The sequence below is a fragment of the Chionomys nivalis genome, chromosome 7, assembly GCF_950005125.1.
Source record: "Chionomys nivalis chromosome 7, mChiNiv1.1, whole genome shotgun sequence".
Classification (NCBI taxonomy): domain Eukaryota; kingdom Metazoa; phylum Chordata; class Mammalia; order Rodentia; family Cricetidae; genus Chionomys; species Chionomys nivalis.
The window spans coordinates 76,677,547-76,696,536 of NC_080092.1; the positions used below are offsets into that span (position 1 = coordinate 76,677,547).

An 18,990-nucleotide genomic window follows, 5' to 3' on the forward strand; every position below is an offset into this window, starting at 1 on the left:
AGCTGTTCTTTTGGTTTGTTTCAAACTGCCAGGGCCATTATTTGATGTTCCTCTCTGTTTGCTTATCTTCATTAAGATGTTGAATCAATCATTTTTGCTTTCTCTCTCTGAGAGCAGCAGTTGGCTCAGAGTCAGGATGAGGGCCAGCCACCCCCGAGTGCTGTGCAGGTGCCTAGCCCAATGTGTTCACAGAGGGATCAAAAACATATTTGTTCTCCAGGTTGTGTGGACAGACTGGCAAGGTTTTATTCTCTTCCTTTATTTTTATTTATTTATTTACTTTCTGGTAAGAGAAAAAAGAAAAGCCTTTCCTTGTGAGGAATGACATTTCTATCTGGAACATGGAAACGCACCAGGTCTCATTTCTGTTCTGGGGATCATTCTTTGAAGTCACATCCTGACAGCTCATAGCGGGCTGCAAACACGGAGGTCAGGCTGGAAGTGGGAGACAGAACACAGTGTCTCAGAGCAAGCAGGAAGCAGGGAAGGGAGCGCCCTGGACCTTGTCCTGTGACAGGTGTTCATGCCAGTTTCCTGTCCATTCTCGGTGTCGTTCAGTATCCAAGATGCTGGGCGTAATCTCCCAGAATGAGGGTGGCTTTTTGTCGGCGAGACCAGCTGCGTTCTCAACAGAGATATCGCTGGCCCGTTGAGTCTGGGTAAGGACTGTTTCGGGGGGTTCCACACAGAACAGCTTCTTCATTCTGCTGTGGTACCCACTCTCTCCTGCTTAGCCATCCTTTTGAGAAGTATTTCAGAACAGCTAGACATAAAACAGCTGGCCTGTCTAGGGATAAAATCTGTGACCTTGGTCTCATTAGCACCGTGCCCTGTCCAGCTGAGCCAGCTGGCCCATGCAATCTAATAACTGGACAAACCCGGAAGAGGAAACTTGTTTATTGCATGATTTAAGAAGCTGGGACACAAAGTAGTTTTACTTTTAAACCCAAACTAATCTTAACCAAGCATGGAGCATTTAATCCTAGCACCCTGTAAGCTGAGGCAGGAGGATCACGAGTTTGAGATCAGTTTGAACACAAAGTGGGCTACATAGTGAGACCCTGTCTCAAAATCTGGAAAGGGAAAAAAAATCATAGCCAACTAAACAACCCAAATGCAACCTAAGAGTTAAATAGATTTCTCATTTTGTAAACCACGTGGTTTCATTTTCTTTTCTCTTCCAGAGAAAGGGTCTCACTTAGCCCAGTCTGGCCTCCCACTCACTCCTGCTCCTCCTGCCTTTACCTCCCAAGTGCTAGGATTAGAGGCATGTCCCACAGTGCCCTACTCTCAACCCCGTGTTTCTACAATAGACTCCCAGTATTACACTCAGACCTCTGACAGCAAAGTAGTGACGTCATCTGAAGCCCTCCAGCTTGAGGAAGGCTTCCCATTGGTCAGTCTCCCTTACACTGACCTAAGCAGAAACTGTGTGAGATTGGTAACGCCGTATCTCCTAGTTGGCACGGTAAGCGCCAGCCAGTGTGCCAACCTAAGAGCTGTGTGTCGTTCTGCTCCTGCGGGTGCCGCGGCAGTTGACTCCAGAGACCCAGGCAAGAAGGCCTTCGCTCCAGCCTTTCCCTGGGCGAGAGGTGGCCTTTTGAATCATCCCTAAAGGAAACATAACCTTTCGAAAGCCACACCCACACTCCATTTATTTCAGGCCTTTGTTATGACTCGTGGTCCACAGATAACAACTCCGAACCAACGCTCGCTCCTCATTAGTGGGAAACACTTTTCCCCTAATCGCCGCGAATTACCCAGCACCTGGAGTTATGCGGCCGCCTCATGCCACACTCATGCCACACTCATTCCACACTCATCCGCTTCCTTTCTAGATGTCCTAAGTTCACAGTGCCTGCCAAAGCTTGCTTCGCCGTGTCACGAGGTGACTGCGGCTGCTGGCGTGCCTTCAGCATGCATCCTCCTTTCCTGGACTTTAATGGCCTTGTAACACCCCCATTCCTCCCTTCCTGGAAACCAGGTTCAACCACTTGACTTAAGTTGTGGCTAGGAGTGTGGAGTGTGTAAGAGAAATGTGTCCTTTTTTTCCCCTTTTTTTTTCTTTCAAGACAAGGCTTCTCTGTGCAGCCCTGGGTGCCCTGGAGCTCACTCTAGGATCACACATGGTACCCTTAAACAATCAGGGATAGCTCCGTGCTCACTCTTTCCTTCTTCCTGATGGCTGGAGCCAGAGCCAGCTTAAACCATGAGAAAGAAATCGTGTGCTCTGTAAAGATGTGGGGTGTGGATCTGGAGAGACGACTCGGTCCTTAAGAGCACTTGTACGCATACTTCCCGGTACCCATATGGTGGCTCACAATCATCTCTAACTCTAGCTCCAGCGGATTCAATACCCTCTTCTGCCTTCCATGGGCACCAGGCATGCACTTGGTACACGTATATACGTGATGGCAGAACACTTATACACATAAACTAAATCTTTAAAGATTGCCCTCCATCCCCAGGCTCCCTCCGCTCAGTCATTTACCCATGGGAGGAAATTACAATCCGTATCCGTGGTTTGCCATAGGAGTATCTGTCATCACACGAGCTAAACTAATCTTCACCCAGCTACCTGATAACAGTTCCCTTTGGGGGACAACCAAGGTGCAGCTAAACAGGGTCAGAGTTGGAGGAGAGTCTACAAAGAATGGGAGGAAGAGTGGCGTGACAGGTTACTTCTTTGGCCATCTAAACAGACGCCATAAGCCAGAGTCAAAGAATAATAATAATTTCCCTGCCGTTTCTTAGATGATGCTCTGCAGAAGTCCTAGCATTCACAATGGATGTCATTTCTGCACGCCTTGGTAATGTCCGTCCGTGGCAGTTTGTACGGATTCAGTTGTCTCCGTCCTTTCTCAGCTCATCCTCAGTTACGTCCTTGTGATGCCTCTAGTACCACTCACCCATCAGTCTGGTGTGGGCGTTTCCGAGCCTTTCAGCTGGGCCCTTTCACTAAGACCAACCAGCAAGCCGTCAGGTTGACAAGGCCCTCACAAACAAGTTTCACGTTGAGGCTGCGGCTGTCAGCCCAAGATGAGCATCAGAACCTAGTACAGAATGTGGTAAGAATAAGCATGCCTCAAAGCCAACTGATCAGGTGTCCATGTCCTTAAGAAAGTTTGACAGCAAGTTCTGATGTCTGATTAAGAACCACTTAATTGCTCTTTCCAAGCCGGCACTCCGTAAGGGCGAGCCATGTTCAGCTCGAGCGCCAAGATCGTCAAGCCCAATGGCGAGAAGCCGGACGAGTTCGAGTCCGGCATCTCTCAGGCGCTGCTCGAGCTGGAGATGAACTCGGATCTCAAGGCGCAGCTGCGGGAGCTCAACATCACCGCGGCCAAGGAAATTGAAGTTGGTGGTGGCCGGAAAGCCATCATAATTTTTGTACCAGTTCCTCAGCTGAAATCCTTCCAAAAAATCCAAGTCCGGCTGGTTAGTGAATTGGAGAAAAAGTTCAGCGGGAAACACGTAGTCTTCATTGCTCAGAGGAGGATTCTGCCCAAGCCAACTCGGAAAAGCCGTACGAAAAATAAGCAGAAGCGCCCCAGAAGCCGCACGCTCACCGCAGTGCACGACGCCATCCTTGAGGACTTGGTCTTCCCGAGTGAGATTGTGGGCAAGAGGATCCGTGTGAAACTGGACGGCAGCCGGCTCATAAAGGTTCATTTAGACAAAGCACAGCAGAACAACGTGGAGCACAAGGTGGAAACTTTTTCTGGTGTGTATAAGAAGCTCACGGGCAAGGATGTTAATTTTGAATTCCCAGAGTTTCAGTTGTAAAGAAAATGACTGAATAAAGTGTCATTCGTAAAAAAAAAAAAAAAAAAAAAAAAAAAAAAAAAAAAAAAAAAAAAAAAAAAAAGAACCACTTAATTAAGAAGAACCACTGCCCTTGCTGGGCAGTGATGGCGCACACCTTTAATCCCAGCACTCGGGAGGCAGAGGCAGGTGGATCTCTGTGAGTTGAAGGCCAGCCTGGTCTACAGAGCGAGTTCCAGAAACCCTGTGGGGAGGGTGCGGGGACAAACCACTGCCCTGAGGTGCTGCTAAAGGACAGCCAGCGGCTCTGCGTCTCAGAAATCCGCCCTCACACACCTCCTGGATGAGAGCGGTCGGTCCGTGAGGCGTGCTTTCACCACTGCCTGATTCCAAGTGTCTGGGCCTTGTCCCTCAGGGAGCTTCCCCCCTTTCCCAGTCGTCTGGGGTGTGGCGACTCACTGAAACACGGTAAAGGAGAACGCTTATTTTACCGCCTGCCTCTCCCAGAGCATCTGTAGTCAAGGGAGCGTGGCTTCATCTGAGGGAATGGGCTCCTAATGGTGGAATTTCAGGAACCAAGGAAGCCGGTTGAGGGTGTATTTTGGAACCGGAACCCTTCATTAGTTCCTCCAGACACATACCATTTAAGCACCCCGATTCTACTTGCAAATCCACTTGAGCTTGTTTCGGAAGGTTTTGCAGCAGTGGGGGAGCGGGGAAATAAAGAACCTCTTTTGGCTTCCTATTGGGAAGCAGCCTCAGCCCTGCCATTTGCTCTAGTCAGAAAAAGCAGCAGTGTTCGCCCCTGGTGCGGCCGCAGTAAGTGGAGAGTGGGTGCGTGTGAAAAGGGGCACCACACCGTAGAGTGTGTGTCACACCTGGAATGTGAGCTTGGGAGCCAGAGCAAAGGGTCACTGAGCAATCAATCCCCTCTTACAGCCCATACAGCCCAGCTGATGGATAGTTTCACACATCTGGCCATCTTTTACAGACTTCGGGTGAGTAAGCCTCCACCATGTCTTATGTAATCCTTAATATTTCACTGGCTTTGCTTCTGGATGGTGTAAGCTGATTCCGTCTATATGCGTTCTACCTCCCTGCTTCTGTACAGACCTATCTCACTGTTATAAAAAAAATAATAATAAAATAATAATAATAAAAAAACACCTCAAAGTAGGAGCTGGAGAGATGGCTCAGAAGAGCTCCGACTGCTCTTCTATAATACCCAGGCTCAGTTCCCAGGACCAGCATGGTGGCTCCCAACCTAATGTAACTGCAGTTTCAGGGGATCTGACATCCCCATACCTATACCCACATATACTCTTCTAACCTCTGTGGGAACCAGGCATATATATGTTGCACAGATACACATGCAGGCAAAATACTCATACACGTGAAATAAAAATAAATATTCAATATGTTATATGGTAACTGAAATAAGAAAAGTATCCTACAAACATCAATGCTCTGTTCAGACATACCGGACTGTTTCTAAGAGGTCGTATTTGTGCAGAAGTACTTCAAATCTGATAGGAGAGAGAGAAAGATTGAGAGGTGTGGACAGAAAAGTTAGCGTGAAGGATGGGTATTACTTAGCCTGTTGCCAACTGTCATGGGATCCACCTATTGCCACAACACTTGGGAGTTTGAGGCAGGAGGATCAGGAATTCCAGGCTAGCCTGGGCTGTATAGTGGGACTCTGTCTCAAAACAGAGGAAAATAGGACTGGGGAGAAGTTTCGGTCAGTAAGCTGCCTGTTGTGCAAACAAGAACTGAACCCAGATCCCCCATACCTATACCCACGCAAGCCAGACAGTGGTGACATGTGCCAATAACCCCTGTGCAGGAGAGGATGAGGGCGCCAGGGGTAACCGGAGCATCCCTAGCGCTTACCACCCAGCCAACCTAGCCAAATCTACATGCTCCGAGTTCAGTGAGAGACCCTGTCTCAAAAAACTAAGGTAGAGCAGCAAAGGAAGAAATTGTGCTGATGAGTTTTGTCAATTTGACACAAGCTGAAGTCATCTGAGAGGAGTGAGCCTCGGTTGCCAAAATACCCCCTTAAGATGAGGCTGTAGGCAAGCCTGCAGGGCATTTTCTTAATTTAGTGATTGATGGAGGAGGGCCAAGCCCACCGAGGGTGAGGTCACCACTGAGCTGGTGGTCCTGGGTTCTATAAGAAAGCAGGCTGAGGGCTGGAGAGATGGCTCAGGGGTTGAGAGCACTGGCTGCTGCTCTTCCAGAGGACCTGAGTTCAATTCCCAGCAATTACATGGTGGCTCACAACCATCTGTAATGAGATCTGGTGCCCTCTTCTGGTGTGTGTATATGTAATAAATAAATAAATCTTTTTTAAAAAAAAAAAGATAACGCAGGTAGTCAAATAAAAGCAGGCTAAGTAAGTTATAGGAAGCAAATCAGTCTCTGCTCAGTGTCTGCCTCCAGGTTCCTGCCCTGTTTGAGTTCCTGTCCTGACTTCCTTCAGTGATGGATTACAGCATAAGCCAAAGAAACCCTTTCTCTCTCTCTCTCTCTCTCTCTCTCTCTCTCTCTCTCTCTCACACACACACACACACACACACACACACTCACAACTTGCTCTTGGTCATGGTATTTCATCATAGCAATAGTAACCATAACTTAGACAACACTATGGTGGCTTGAAAGAAAATAGCCCCCATTAATAGCAATAGTAGCACAATTAGGAGGTGTAGCCTTGTTAGAGTAGGTGTGGCCTTGTTGGAGGAAGTGTGTCACTGTGGGGCGGGCTTTGAGGCCTCCTATGCTCAAGCTGCACTCAGTGTGTGGCACACAGACCCCTTCCTGTTGTCTGTGGATCAAGAGGTAGATTTCTCAGCTCCTTCTCCAGCACCAGGTCTGCCTGCATGTAGCCATGCTTCTCACCATGATGATAATGGACTAAACCTCTGAACTTTAAGCTAGCCTCAACTAAATGTTTTCCTTTGTATGAGTTGCTGTGGTCAGCCAGGTGGTAGTGACGCACACCTTTAATCCCAGCACTTGGGAGGCAGAGGCAGGTGGATATCTGTGAGTTCAAGGCCAACCTGGCCTACAGAGAGAGTTCCAGGACAGCCCAGGCTACACAGAAAAATCCTGTCTCAAGAAAATTAAAGAGTTTCTGTAGTCATGGTGCCTCTTTACAGCAATAGAAACTCTAAGAGAAATGCCCAACCCCTGGCCTCTATATGCATGGGCCTGCACATAAACAGGTACACACCCATATAAAAGCACACAACAGACAGACACGCATGCAGGAAAAAAATGACCATTTTTTCTTACTATAGGTGACTATTCTCCGTACCAAGGCAAAGGAAAGGATTGAGTGTATTGGGAAATTTAAGAGCCCATAGTTTCGTTCTGTTTTTCAATCTTGCAGAAAGAATCTGAGAGGTGAAAGGCAAGTCGTAGGACTCAGAGATAATCTAAACATGGCACCCTGGCACCCGGCACCTGCCCTCAGCTCTGTCGAGGAGGATAAAGGGACTACCTTTTGTTCTTGCCCGTGTCAAAAGCACGCTGATCTGTCCGAAGCATTTGTCTGTAATCATCACGGATTGATTGCGCTGTCCATAAGGTTCTATAACGAATGCATTCTCATTTGTTTGGGGGTGTGAGCTGCTCTCCTGGATCAGGCAGAGAAATGAAGGAGATGGAAGCCGTGGACATGAAGTGTAGCCTCCAATAATTGTTTATTTTCTTTCCAAAGAGACAAGACATTGTTGGAAGTTTCATACTTCACTCTGTATACAAATGAAGGTCCCTGCGGGGAAGCAGCCTTCCCACGAACGGCTCTCCCGGTTCCAGGAGAAAACAGTTAACAGTCAAACCCTTGGGGACATCATTTCATATTTCCAGCATTTCACACAAGCTTTGGACACTGGAGGGGGGAGCTGATTTATACACTCAGCCGTCAGACAATGTAAAGGTGAGGTCTTTCATCCCTTCCCCGGGCACTCACGGGTCCCTAGGGCAAGGTGGAATCAAAGCATCTCAAATGGTGGAGGTCACAGACACGACACTATCAGAAGCAAGAGCGCACAGTCTCTGTCCTCCACAGCCGAGTCTGACACCCATATATCTTCATATTGCCATTGTTCCCACTTGAAAAATTACATGCAGTTGGTTTTGGTTTTCCTTCATTTCCTGTTCTTAAAACACGATTTCCACTCACCAATGTAGAGTGTAATATATGTCAAAAATAATGGTTATTTGTTGCTGATTATGTTTTAAAAAGGCAAAGCCCTTAACAGAAATGCAGGGCAACAGGTGTCCTGTTTTATGGCCTTGTATCTCTCCAACCCCATCAATCCAAATCATGTCTGTGCTTGCTATCTTTGCACTGATCTGGAGGTATTTTTCCAGGACACCCAAGAAATTCTTTGCTCTCTGGCACAACCCCTCCCTACGTGGTAGGTTCCAAATAAATTTTCCTTGATTTGATTTGATCTACAGGTGCTCTTTCCAATTCTTGTTATACACAGCAATACAATAACATTCTGTAAATTGCAGCCCAAGTTTATACCCCTGGGCCTCTGACCTCGGAGGACTCGCAGGCTTTTTTATTACTTGTGAAGTAAAGCAGACCTCCAAAGGAGAGCAGCCTCCTGTCTCCCTGAGCCCTATTGTGATGGAGGAAGGACTTAAGCAAATTAGACCTACGTTATCAAGAACAGTGTCAGAACAGTAAATGAGTCTTAAAATTGCATGCGGACTGCAGCTTATTAAAGTATGCTTTAAATGATGCCTAATTCAGACGGGTCTTCGCCTGCGTGGTTTTGATAAAATTGTCCCTTTCTTGTGCTACACTGGATTTCTTCTTCCTCCTATGGATCCCTTCACCACTTATTAGGCTTAGGAATTTTCTAGAATCAGCCATTCAGAGCAGACATCATTATATAAATATGTAGACGTATGGCTTTACAATAAAATAGCTGTGAAGTTTTTAATCTTTGGGTTATTTTGTATTATTATGTAAATAACGTAAGTACATTGGTTAGGGCTGGGGGGTCTTACATATATTGATTTATTTATTTTATGTGTGTGCATATGTGTGGGGACCCATGCTACCATGCATGTATGGAGGTCAGAGGACAATTTCCAGGAGTCGGTTCTCCCCTTTTACCATGTGTGTGGGTCCTGGGAGTTTGATCTCAGCCCATCAGGTATGCTAGTAAACACCTTTACCCTCCCTGAGCCATCTTGCTGGCCCAGTATATACTGGAGTTTATTTTGTTGTTAAATTTTATTTGATGCATATGAGTGTTTTGCTTGCATGTTTGTATATGTACCACATGTGTGCAGTGCTTACAGAGGCCAGAAGGGGGCATCAGATACCTTAGAACTGGAGTTACAGGTGGTTGTGGGCTGCCAGGTATGGATACTGGGAACGGAACCTGTAAGAACAAGTTCTCTTAACTGCTGAACTATCTCTCCAGCCCTCCCCCAGTACATAGTTTTTTTAAATAATCATCATCATCATCACCATAAGCAGCTAGCCCTTCCCAGTCCTGGAATTCTGTCATCTGGAGATGTGCCTTCAGTTTTTTTCATCTATACTGCTATGTATCTCCCACATTCCTAAATAATATTTTTATATGGCTTTTTAGATTTGTTGATCTTAGATGATATCTACAGTTTGGAAACTGGAGGACACAACACTCCTAAACCTGAGAGCCCACACTTCTCCCTTTATCTTCCCAGTACAATAATATCAGAACTTTTTATTAATAACTTCTGAGTATTTGCATTATTTTAATATGTGAAAACTTGCCATCGACTCATTTAAAGTTGACTAGTTAAATTTTGTTTCCATAGCCAGTCACCCAGCACTTGAGAGGAAAAGACAGGGGGATCTCTGAGTTCGAGGCCAGCCTTATCTGCATAGCAAGCTCCAGGACAGCCAGGGATACATAGAGAGACCCTGTCTCAAAAAAAAAAAAAAAATCACAAAATATGCTTGTTTATTTATTTATTTGCTCCTGATTTTCCTAGAGCTGGCAAATATTTTGACCTTTTCCCTTGGTTACCTCTCAGAGTTGCTATCCCTAGTTCTCGCCAGTCTTTGTAACAAAAATGCAGTATTCTGCCTCCTGTGTTCTCCGTGGTCAAACACATCAGATGATTCCCTCGGTTCCATTTTGTTCTTGGAGGATCTCCCTTAGAGACCACCGTCCTGCCCATGCCAGGCTGCTCCCTCTCTAACTCCCCGTTATCCCTGCCCTTTGTCAGTCCCATGGTCTGGATCCAGTCTAACTTCTTTCTCCAATGTGTTCCCTCATGCTCGTGGCACTGCTGGTGGCACCATGAGACGGGCTGGAGGCTGTTCGTTTCTGAAGACTTGGCGTGTGTGAGAAACTCTGTGTTCTACATTTGTGCTTGACTGGGGATTTTCTTAGGCTTTGGAAGGTGCCGCTCCGTTGGCTTGTGCAGAACTCCGTGTCATTCTTGCCATGTGTAACCTGTTTGTTCCTCTAATTCCGGGTCTCGTAGAGCAGCCTCTTGTCCATTATTTTCTGAAATTTCACAGCGATTGCCAGCGTATGGGCCTTCGTTCGTGGAGGACGCGTGCTCTGCAAAATCCTTGTCTTTCGTTGTCAGACATTTTATTTCATTACTTCTTTCCCTCTGTTTTCTGAATTTTATTTAATCTCTTCTATATTCTTCTTACTCTTTTTGCCCAGTATAAGACTTCTTCAACTTTATCTTCCAACTGGCCAATGTATTTTGTTTTTAACTTTAGCCGCCATTAACTTAATTTCCAACTGTCTTCCCTCGGTCTCTAATTGCTTCGTATTAAGCATCCTTCTTAATGGTCCCAGTGTCTCTTCCTCCCTCTGGGAGTATAAATGATGGCTTGTTTGTTTGCTTTTTAAAGTCTCTTTTCTGTACACCAAATTAACCATTTCCTCTTATTTCTTTTGTTTTGTTGTATAGTTTAGTCTTTTCTTTTACATTGGAAACCTCTCTGCAGATGTCTGGTGATCTTCTATGGCCGCTCATATTTCAAACAGAGTTGTTTGTCCAGTATGTGCAGGAACTGGATTTAATCCCCACCAGGGCCAAAAACAAACGTGTGTGCTGGAAGGCAGATGGCAACATCTGTGTCCAAGCACAGTGCTTCAACTGAAGGCCTCCATCTGGAGTCTAAAAGCTCAGAATGACTGGGCACCCAGCCAGCTTTGCTGGGAGTCCCCCACACCTCAGCACCTCTTCTGGGAAGCCAGACACCTTTTCTTCCCCCAGAAAAGGGTGGATGGAATTTCTAGGGTTGCCATTTTGCATCATTACCAAGGATCTTGAAGTCTTGTAACAAAGGAAGCCAGGAGCCGCCTCGGTGTTCAGAGCATGGACTCTTACCTAACTCTTACCATTTTCAGTATGGCTTCTCACTCTCCACCGCATGCCATAAAATCTGAGACCTTCCTCAGCAGCCAAGCTTTCTGTGTCAGAGTTGGAGAGGGCTCCTTAGGAGACCAAAAGGGGAGGTGGCTGATGTGCTGCTGTGACTTCTCCTTTCGCTTCACAGTCGGTACCTTGCATCACCTCAGATAAGTCAAGCTGGCTCACCTCGCTGCCTGGGTGGTAGTTTCTCCATCTGCAAAGTGATTGGCTGGGTCATTTGCTTTATGCAGCCCGAAAGCACTGGAACTGCTCTGTCTAAGAGTTCTTCCTTACAGAAAAGCTAGAGTCCGTGATGGGGTGATATTCAGTCGGCTCTTCCTTGGAAGCCCTTTAAATCATGCCGCAGTTCAGCGGTTTATCCCACAGAAATCTTACCATGGTCATTGGGATTTGCTGCTCAGAGCCTACATCAGAGCCTCGAGCCTCAATGGCCTTTCCTTTTATGTGTGCTACACAGTTGGTCCACGAGAGACCCGGTAGTTCCAAGCCTTGCTGCAGGGAGGTGGTCCAGACCTCTTCTTTGATCCCATCTCAGAAGCTGAACATCCTGGTCAACTCCTGGGCACAATGATTCATTGTGCATCCATTTAGCGGTATTGTGTCAATTATGCTTAGCGGAGGCAGAGTTAGGGTAGGGTTAAAAATTATGACATTTGGGGTTGGAGAAATGGCTCAGTGGTTAAGGGCATGTACTTGTTTAGCTCCTAAAACCCAGGTCCAGTGACTCTCAGCCCCTATAACTCCAGCTGCAGAGGATCCAGCGCCCTCTTCTGGCCTCTGTGGACACTACATCCACATGCACAAACTCACGCACAGACACACATATCAACACAATATTTTTAAGTTTAAAATCATGAACTTTAGATTGGTAAATCTAGCCTTAAAGCATTCTTCATCTTGATTTTTTTTTAAGGCAAAGTCTCACTATTATAGTTCAGACTGACCTCAAACTTGCCCTTCTCTTGCCTCAACCTTCCGACTGCTGGAATCACAAGTGACCACCACCATGCCCAGCTTGTCATGTGAACTTCAGACTAGAGCTATGACTACACGGTTACACGTTAAGTCAAATGTTTGTGAAGCGAGCTAAAGAAGAATTGAGTCTGAGACCTTGGAAAACCTGAATTCGTGGTTCACTTTTTCTTGCCAACGGTGCCAGGGTTTGGGTTATAGCTTCTGGAAGCTGGATTAGTGAGGTCTCTCTGTCCCTGTCAGGACCAAGAAGCCACCAGAGATGTAAGCACTTTCCATACCCTAAACTGTCACCCAAACAAAAAGCTACTATCACCACCACATGACTCACGGTGACTGTTTGATCCGGGAAGCCTAAGTTTCTTGCTGCCTCTCCGAGCTGCTTTGTAACACCCAGGCAACTCCACAATTACAGTCGGCTTTTCCAGAAAGACATTTTCATCCTTTCTTTTTTTTTCATGCCAAAACAAATGAATCCTGAACCAATCTACCTTAGCCTTCCAATATGTGCAGCCTCTTGTGTTCATGAACAACCTGAAGGTAATAAACCCGTATGCCCCTGTGACGGAGAAAATGTTGGAAGGAAATGGATTTCCATCTCAGACTTCCAAGGTGCTACACCAAACAATAGCAGGGGGAAAAATTATTCAGCTAAACGCAGCTGACGTGAGCTGGCATCAAATGTGCCGCCCACCTCGCTGGGCACCGTTACTCACATGCTTGCCTGCAAGGCGGGCTGCTGGGAAGAGCTCCTCCAGTCTTGCCAGACATATATTTTAGAGAGTTTTAAATAAACTTACAGCGCGATACCAAGCTGCACGTCTTTTAAACTTTGCTATTTCATCCGTCTATACCAAGTGCCGTAAAGCAAAATGGATGTGCCTTCAGCTTCCCATAGTCCCAGAAAATGAACCAGTCCACTTAACAATAAATGGTGGCTGGTTCCAGCACACATGACCGGTCTAGTGAAGAATAAAAGAAAGTTGAGCTTAATGAAGACCAGGGTCCGTGTCCCTGGGCACAGACAGGGAAGGACGAGTGTTTTATAACTGTTTATTGGAGTTAATGGTAATAAATTCCTCACTTGTCATGCACTAACTTTAATGTTTTCATTGCTTGGTGATTTAGGTTTCCCTTTTCACATTGTAAATCATGCTGTCCCCGGGAACAGAGCAGGTCGAGTGCCTGCCAGAACGTCTGTAATGTTCAGTGGGGAGAAGAGTGCTCTTTCTCCCCCGCACACGGCCTGACCAAAAGATGCTTCCCGTCATCCAAATACGCTGCTTACTAAACAAGAAATAAAGACAGACAGACAGACAGACACACACCCCCAACTGCAGTGTCACAGAACAGCAGTTCTCAACCTGTGGGTCGCAACCCCCAAAGACCGTCTGGAAACACAGATATCTACGTCATGATTCATATCCGTAGTAGAATTACAGTTTTGAGGTAGCCATTAAAATAATTTTATGGTTGGGGGTCACTGCAACATGAGGTGGGAGATCTGATGCTTGCTTGCTTTTTTTCTTTCCTTCCTTCCCTCTCTGTGTCTCTCTGTCTCTCTCTGTCTCTCTCTCTCTCTCTCTCTCTCTCTCTGTCTCTCTCTTTCTCCTCTCTCTTTTCTTTCTCTTTCTCTCTCTTTTCAATGGACCTTTAAAGGTCGTAGCATTAGGAAGGTTGAGAAGCACTGGTCTGGACCCTAGGAAAAGGACCATCTCTGTGGTAACTCTCCCACTGTATTTGGTCCTGAAGTTTAGGGGGGGTGGTTCCCTATTTTGTTCCTCCTTCCCCATTTGCTGACTGAGCCCTGAGTTAATGAGCTGCGCAAATAGAAATTGAGATTTCCTGTTTTTATTTTGCAATTACAGATTGGGTGATTTGGTTGGAAACTTTGGGGTCTAGACACTAGGTTTATGGGGGACCCCAGTTTGATTTCCAGCACCCAGGTCAGCTGCTCACAGACACCTGTAACTCCAGAAGATCGGATGCTTCTGCCTTCTCTGGATGCCTGTACTCACGTATCCAGGCCCACAGTCACGCACATACACAGAATTTAAAATAAAACCTTCTAAAAAAGAAAAAGAAGGGGGGAGGGAGGAAGGAAAGAAGGAAAGAATAAAAGAAAGAAAGAAAGAAAGAAAGAAAGAAAGAAAGAAAGAAAGAAAGAAAGAGGAAGCAAGCATCAGATCCCACCCTTATCTTCACATCCTGAATTGAGAAAGATTTTAAGTCCCACATTTCTGAGTTTAATAAATGGGGAGTTGGTTTGATGATTTTTGCCCTAAAGGTTCATCTTCAGAGCTGACTCTGAGCCCATACTGCTTTATTAAACAAAAAAAAAAGAAAATCAAGGAGCTGGCTGCCCATGAGGTCTGGCTGGGGAGCAGCCTTTGGTCCAGTAGATGATACATAGCAGGTCAAAGCCACATTGCGAAGATCATTGCTTTCCCATCAAGTTTTTCCTGATGGGGTGTGAGAGTTCTCGTTAGATCACCCACCCTGAAATACCCTCTAGAGAATCACGATAATTAGTTCCTGACTCCTCTTTATTTCCTGCTTTGTTTGCTTTAAAAAGTTTTCTCGATGCCGTGATCCGATGATCTCTGAGAGTCTTTTACTGGCGAGACATGGAGAAGGGAAAATCATGGTCCTTTGATCCCTTCTTGAAAGCTTTCATTTTGAAGAGTAAGGACACAGACTCCAGCATTGCTATGCTGATACCACCTGCGCTGTGAGGACTCAGACTCATCTAGGACGCCTGCGCACAGGATGTGAAGTAACATACCTGAAGTTCAAAGGGGAAAAAAAGCCACTTCCCAGAGGACTTAGAAAAACAAGATTAGGATAACTTACTAAAGTCCAGGTCCTCAGTCACTCAAAACGTACAGCCCTGTTTTCTGAAGAGTAATCATTTACTCATTTCTTAGCATGTTCACATCTGGCATTGTCCTGGCTGCATTTCCGCTTCCCCTGAATACCATCCCACGCACGATGCTTTCCTGGAGACAGGAAAGGCCCAAGATGAAGAGCACCGGTGCTCATTCAGGCTCTAAAATAGGATTCAGATTCCTGGGGCTGGAGAGAGGGATGGCTCAGAGGTTAAGAGTGCAAACTCCAGTGTGATTTCCAGCACCTGGGTCAGCTGCTCACAGACACCTGTAACTCCAGCTCCAGAGATCGGATGCTTCTGCCTTCTCTGGATGCCTGTACTCACGTATCCATGCCCACGGTCATGCACATACACAGAATTTAAAATAAAATCTTCTAAAAAAGAAAAGATGGGGGGGAAGGAAGGAAGGAAGGAAGGAAGGAAGGAAGGAAGGAAGGAAGGAAGGAAGGAAGGAAGGGAGGAAGGAGGGAAGGAAGGGAGGAAGGAGGGAAGGAAGGAAGGGAGGGAGGGAGGGAGGGAGGGAGGGAGGGAGGGAGGGAGGGAGGGAGGGAGGAAGGAAGGAAGGAAGGAAGGAAGGAAGGAAGGAAGGAAGGAAGGAAGGAAGGAAGGAAGGGAGGCAGGCCGGCCAGGTCGGGGTGATACACATCTTTGATCCCAGCACTCAGGAGGCAGAGGCAGGTGGATCTCTGTGAGTTCGAGGCCATCCCCATCTACAGAGCAAACTCCAGCACAGCCAGGACTACACAGAGAAACCTGTCCTGGGGCACGGGGGGGCACCCCACTTTTCCTCCTCGTAAAGCTCTTGGTATTTCTGTTTTCCCCAGATTCCCTCAGCCCTTCCTACTCTCAGCACTACGCTCTTCATGACTTCTGCCCCCTCCCCACTTCCTCTCTGCTCTTCGGCTGTGTCCTTTCTTTTCCTTTTCCTTTTTTTTTTTTAACTTTCCTGTTTCACATCGCCAACCCCTAAATTAAAGTAGTAAATACACAGCAGAACAAAAATCACTAGTTGTAGCTTGAAAATGATTTATCTAGCAAATATTCACCCCCATATCGCCTTCTTAGGCCGAGAGTCCCTTTAGGCAAGTAATGGTTTTCGGTTCAGTTTAGCAGCAATGTATCCAACACCTACTGTGTGTACACCAGACCCCTGGGGATATGGTGAGAAACAGGTGTGTAAATAGTGCTTCACACTGCCCTCCATCAAAGGGGCCACATTTCCCACCGGCAGCTTTTCTTTAGGCTTCAAGAAATTAAATAGCCAGCGTGGAACTCTCTGGGTTTCCTGTGTGCTCCAGAGACAGATCCTTCTTAATCTTACATCGATCCGACAGCTAATTAGAGCGCACCTTGCTAGCATCGAGTCCAGATATTTACATGGTCCAGGTTCCCTCTCCGACATCCCTTCCTCTCCTTCCCGAGAGAGTTGTCACGTAGACCCTGGCATGCCCGCCTCTTGGTACTGGACTCTTTCTTACATTGTCCCCTCTTTCTCAAGGCACCAATGCTTTATTCCTGTCCTTTCCAGCATGACATCAGCTCTCTTCCCTTGAATGCAAGATCCTCCTCCCTGGTGTTTGCTGTCTTGGCCTACAGCTATATCCCCCCCCCCCCCCAATAGTACCTTTGTATCCTGTTCAAGGCATTTGACAGACTTTACATGTAACTCAGGCCTCGTATAAAAACTAAGCAAAAATGTAATCATAGAGAATATTGCAGTCAAGTTCATGGTCCCTGAAAGCCCAGACTGTCGCATAAAACTTCACTATGGAAAATTATATGAGAGCCCAGAATAGGAGTCCGTGACTTTACATGGAGGAAACAGAGAAAGCTGTGCCGGTTCAGTTTAAATGGGGTCTTCCTAGTCAGGAAAGGAAATGTCGGGAAAGACTGGGTGGTGTAAAATGCCTGGGGCACACTCACAAAAGGCTGGGAGGGGAAAGGCAAATGAAACCAGAAGGTTGCCTACAGCCAAGTGTTTCTCGGTGTTTCCATGCAGAGGTGCGTGCATTTGATAGGCAGTAGAGAATCCGGGGGACTTTACAGGAATGTGATGTGACGAGACTAGATCCAAGTTTTAGCGAGATGGCTTCTGACCACAGTGTGTTAAACAGATAGGAGTGAACCAGTTAAGTGGTGAGTGCAGAGCCAGAAGAATCAGGTACTCCTGTGTGTGTAACCCCAGCACTTGAGCAGAAGCTGGAGGGTCTCAAGTTCAAGGCCAACCTGGAAAAGCACCGCCAGCAGAGCCATGCAAGCACTTCCCTTTGTGTTCCTCTTCCACCTCTGGAGTTTTTGCCTTTTCTGTTTGTTTGCTGTTGATATCGGGGGACTTAAGGGGTTCTGTTTTGTGCTGGGAATCAAACCCGAAGCATCCTGCTGTTAAGTACATGCTCTACCGCAGAAGTGCATCCCCATGTCCGCAGGTAGGGGGGGGTAGTAGAGAAATGGATCTGGAAATGCCGGGTTGTCATCTGTTAGTAAAGATATACTCTCAAGCCGAGAGTAGTGGCACACGCCTTTAATCCCAGTGCTCGGGAGGCAGAGGCAGGAGGATCTCTGTGAGTTCGAGGCCAGCCTGATCTACAGAGTGAGTTCCAGGACAGCCAAGGCTGTGTAGAGAAACCCTGTCTCAGTAAAACAAAAAGCAAGCAAACAGAAGATATGCTTGCCAGTGACGTAGTCATGATGGTGCCCAGCCTCAGGCTGGAGTGAGAATGTACCGCGCGGCCTGTAAAATGACAGTTGGAAATTTCTAAATCTGTTCTTCCTCCTTTTTAGAATGGTAAGGCCGTTTGGGGGATTGTAGTGTGAATTGGTACCAAGGCTTCTTTCTTCTTTACACTGTTGCCGCTTGCTGGGGCTTAACTCCTCAAGAGACTCAGGACATTTGTGGTTGTCGTACTATGATACCAGACATAACAATTTAAGGGAATCGAGCTTACATGGACTCACATACAGTCTCAGAGGCATTCGAACATCATGGTGGGAAAGGCATGGCCAAGCTCATGGCAGTGAGAGCATTCTGGGCAAGAGAAGAAGCAGAAAACCGAGCCAGAAATAAGGTCGGGTTTTCACCCCCAAAGGCCCACCCTAGAGTGCCTAATCTACCATCCAGCTCCCTTTTCTAAAGGTTCCATAGTCTCCCCCCCACCACCACCGCAAACAGCGCCACCATCTGGAGATAAAGTATATAAACCCATGAGCCTATGAGGGACATTTCCAATTCAAATCATAGCACGAAATAAGGATGGATTCCTAAGACAAAAAGGAAGCTGTGGGTACTGCGTTATAGACATCAGAGCATGCCTGGTTTGGGTGGCGTAGCAGACTCTATGGCCTTTTTCATGCTATAACATATGTCTTCTGGAGTCCACATGTTCAACTCACTTCCATGGATCAACTGCAGTTCTGAAGGAACCAGTTGTTTTTCTTTTTCCCCAAGGAAATAAAGTGCTTTGGAAAACCTTGATTGCATCAATTATGAAAGTGCAGATTTGTTTAGTGACTACAGACTGCAGCATAACTAAGATAAATCATGACTTCCTTTAATTGACTTTTCTCCTTAAAAAGCATATCAGAATGCAAATGAGTGACATTATTCTAGAGAAACTCTGAATCTGTTCTTATTCTAAAATGGTTCAAAATCCATGCCCTTCAACTAAGCGGAACGTGCCAGGATACCCTGGATGAGAAGCAACAGTTACCGCAAGTTAGCCGTTCTTTAAGGTGAACCACTTGCACCTGCTGGAGGAAGCGGACTATTACCATTGACTTAGCTGTCAGCTTTGGTGTGGCGAGGTTACCACCCCTGGAGCTGGAAGAGCTTTGTCCGCGTGGGTAAGAATCCTATGGAAGGGAGGACTTGAAGGAGGGACACCCCAGAGGCTGCGTGCCTCTTCTGTGTTCTTCGGAAGAATGGGACGGTTCTTCACTCTCTA

General features: G+C 46.5%; 2 protein-coding genes across 2 annotated transcripts in view; both read left to right on the plus strand.

Annotated features, from left to right (window-relative positions):
• Skap1 (src kinase associated phosphoprotein 1) overlaps positions 1–18,990 on the plus strand; it is a 291,122-nt gene that overhangs the window by 208,184 nt on the left and 63,948 nt on the right. The gene's annotated exons all lie outside the window — the stretch shown is intronic.
• LOC130877550 (40S ribosomal protein S7-like) lies at positions 3,174–3,817 on the plus strand. The gene has a single exon (XM_057774955.1). It carries the CDS (start codon positions 3,202–3,204, stop codon positions 3,784–3,786), a length of 585 nt encoding a protein of 194 aa, XP_057630938.1. The 5' UTR covers positions 3,174–3,201; the 3' UTR covers positions 3,787–3,817.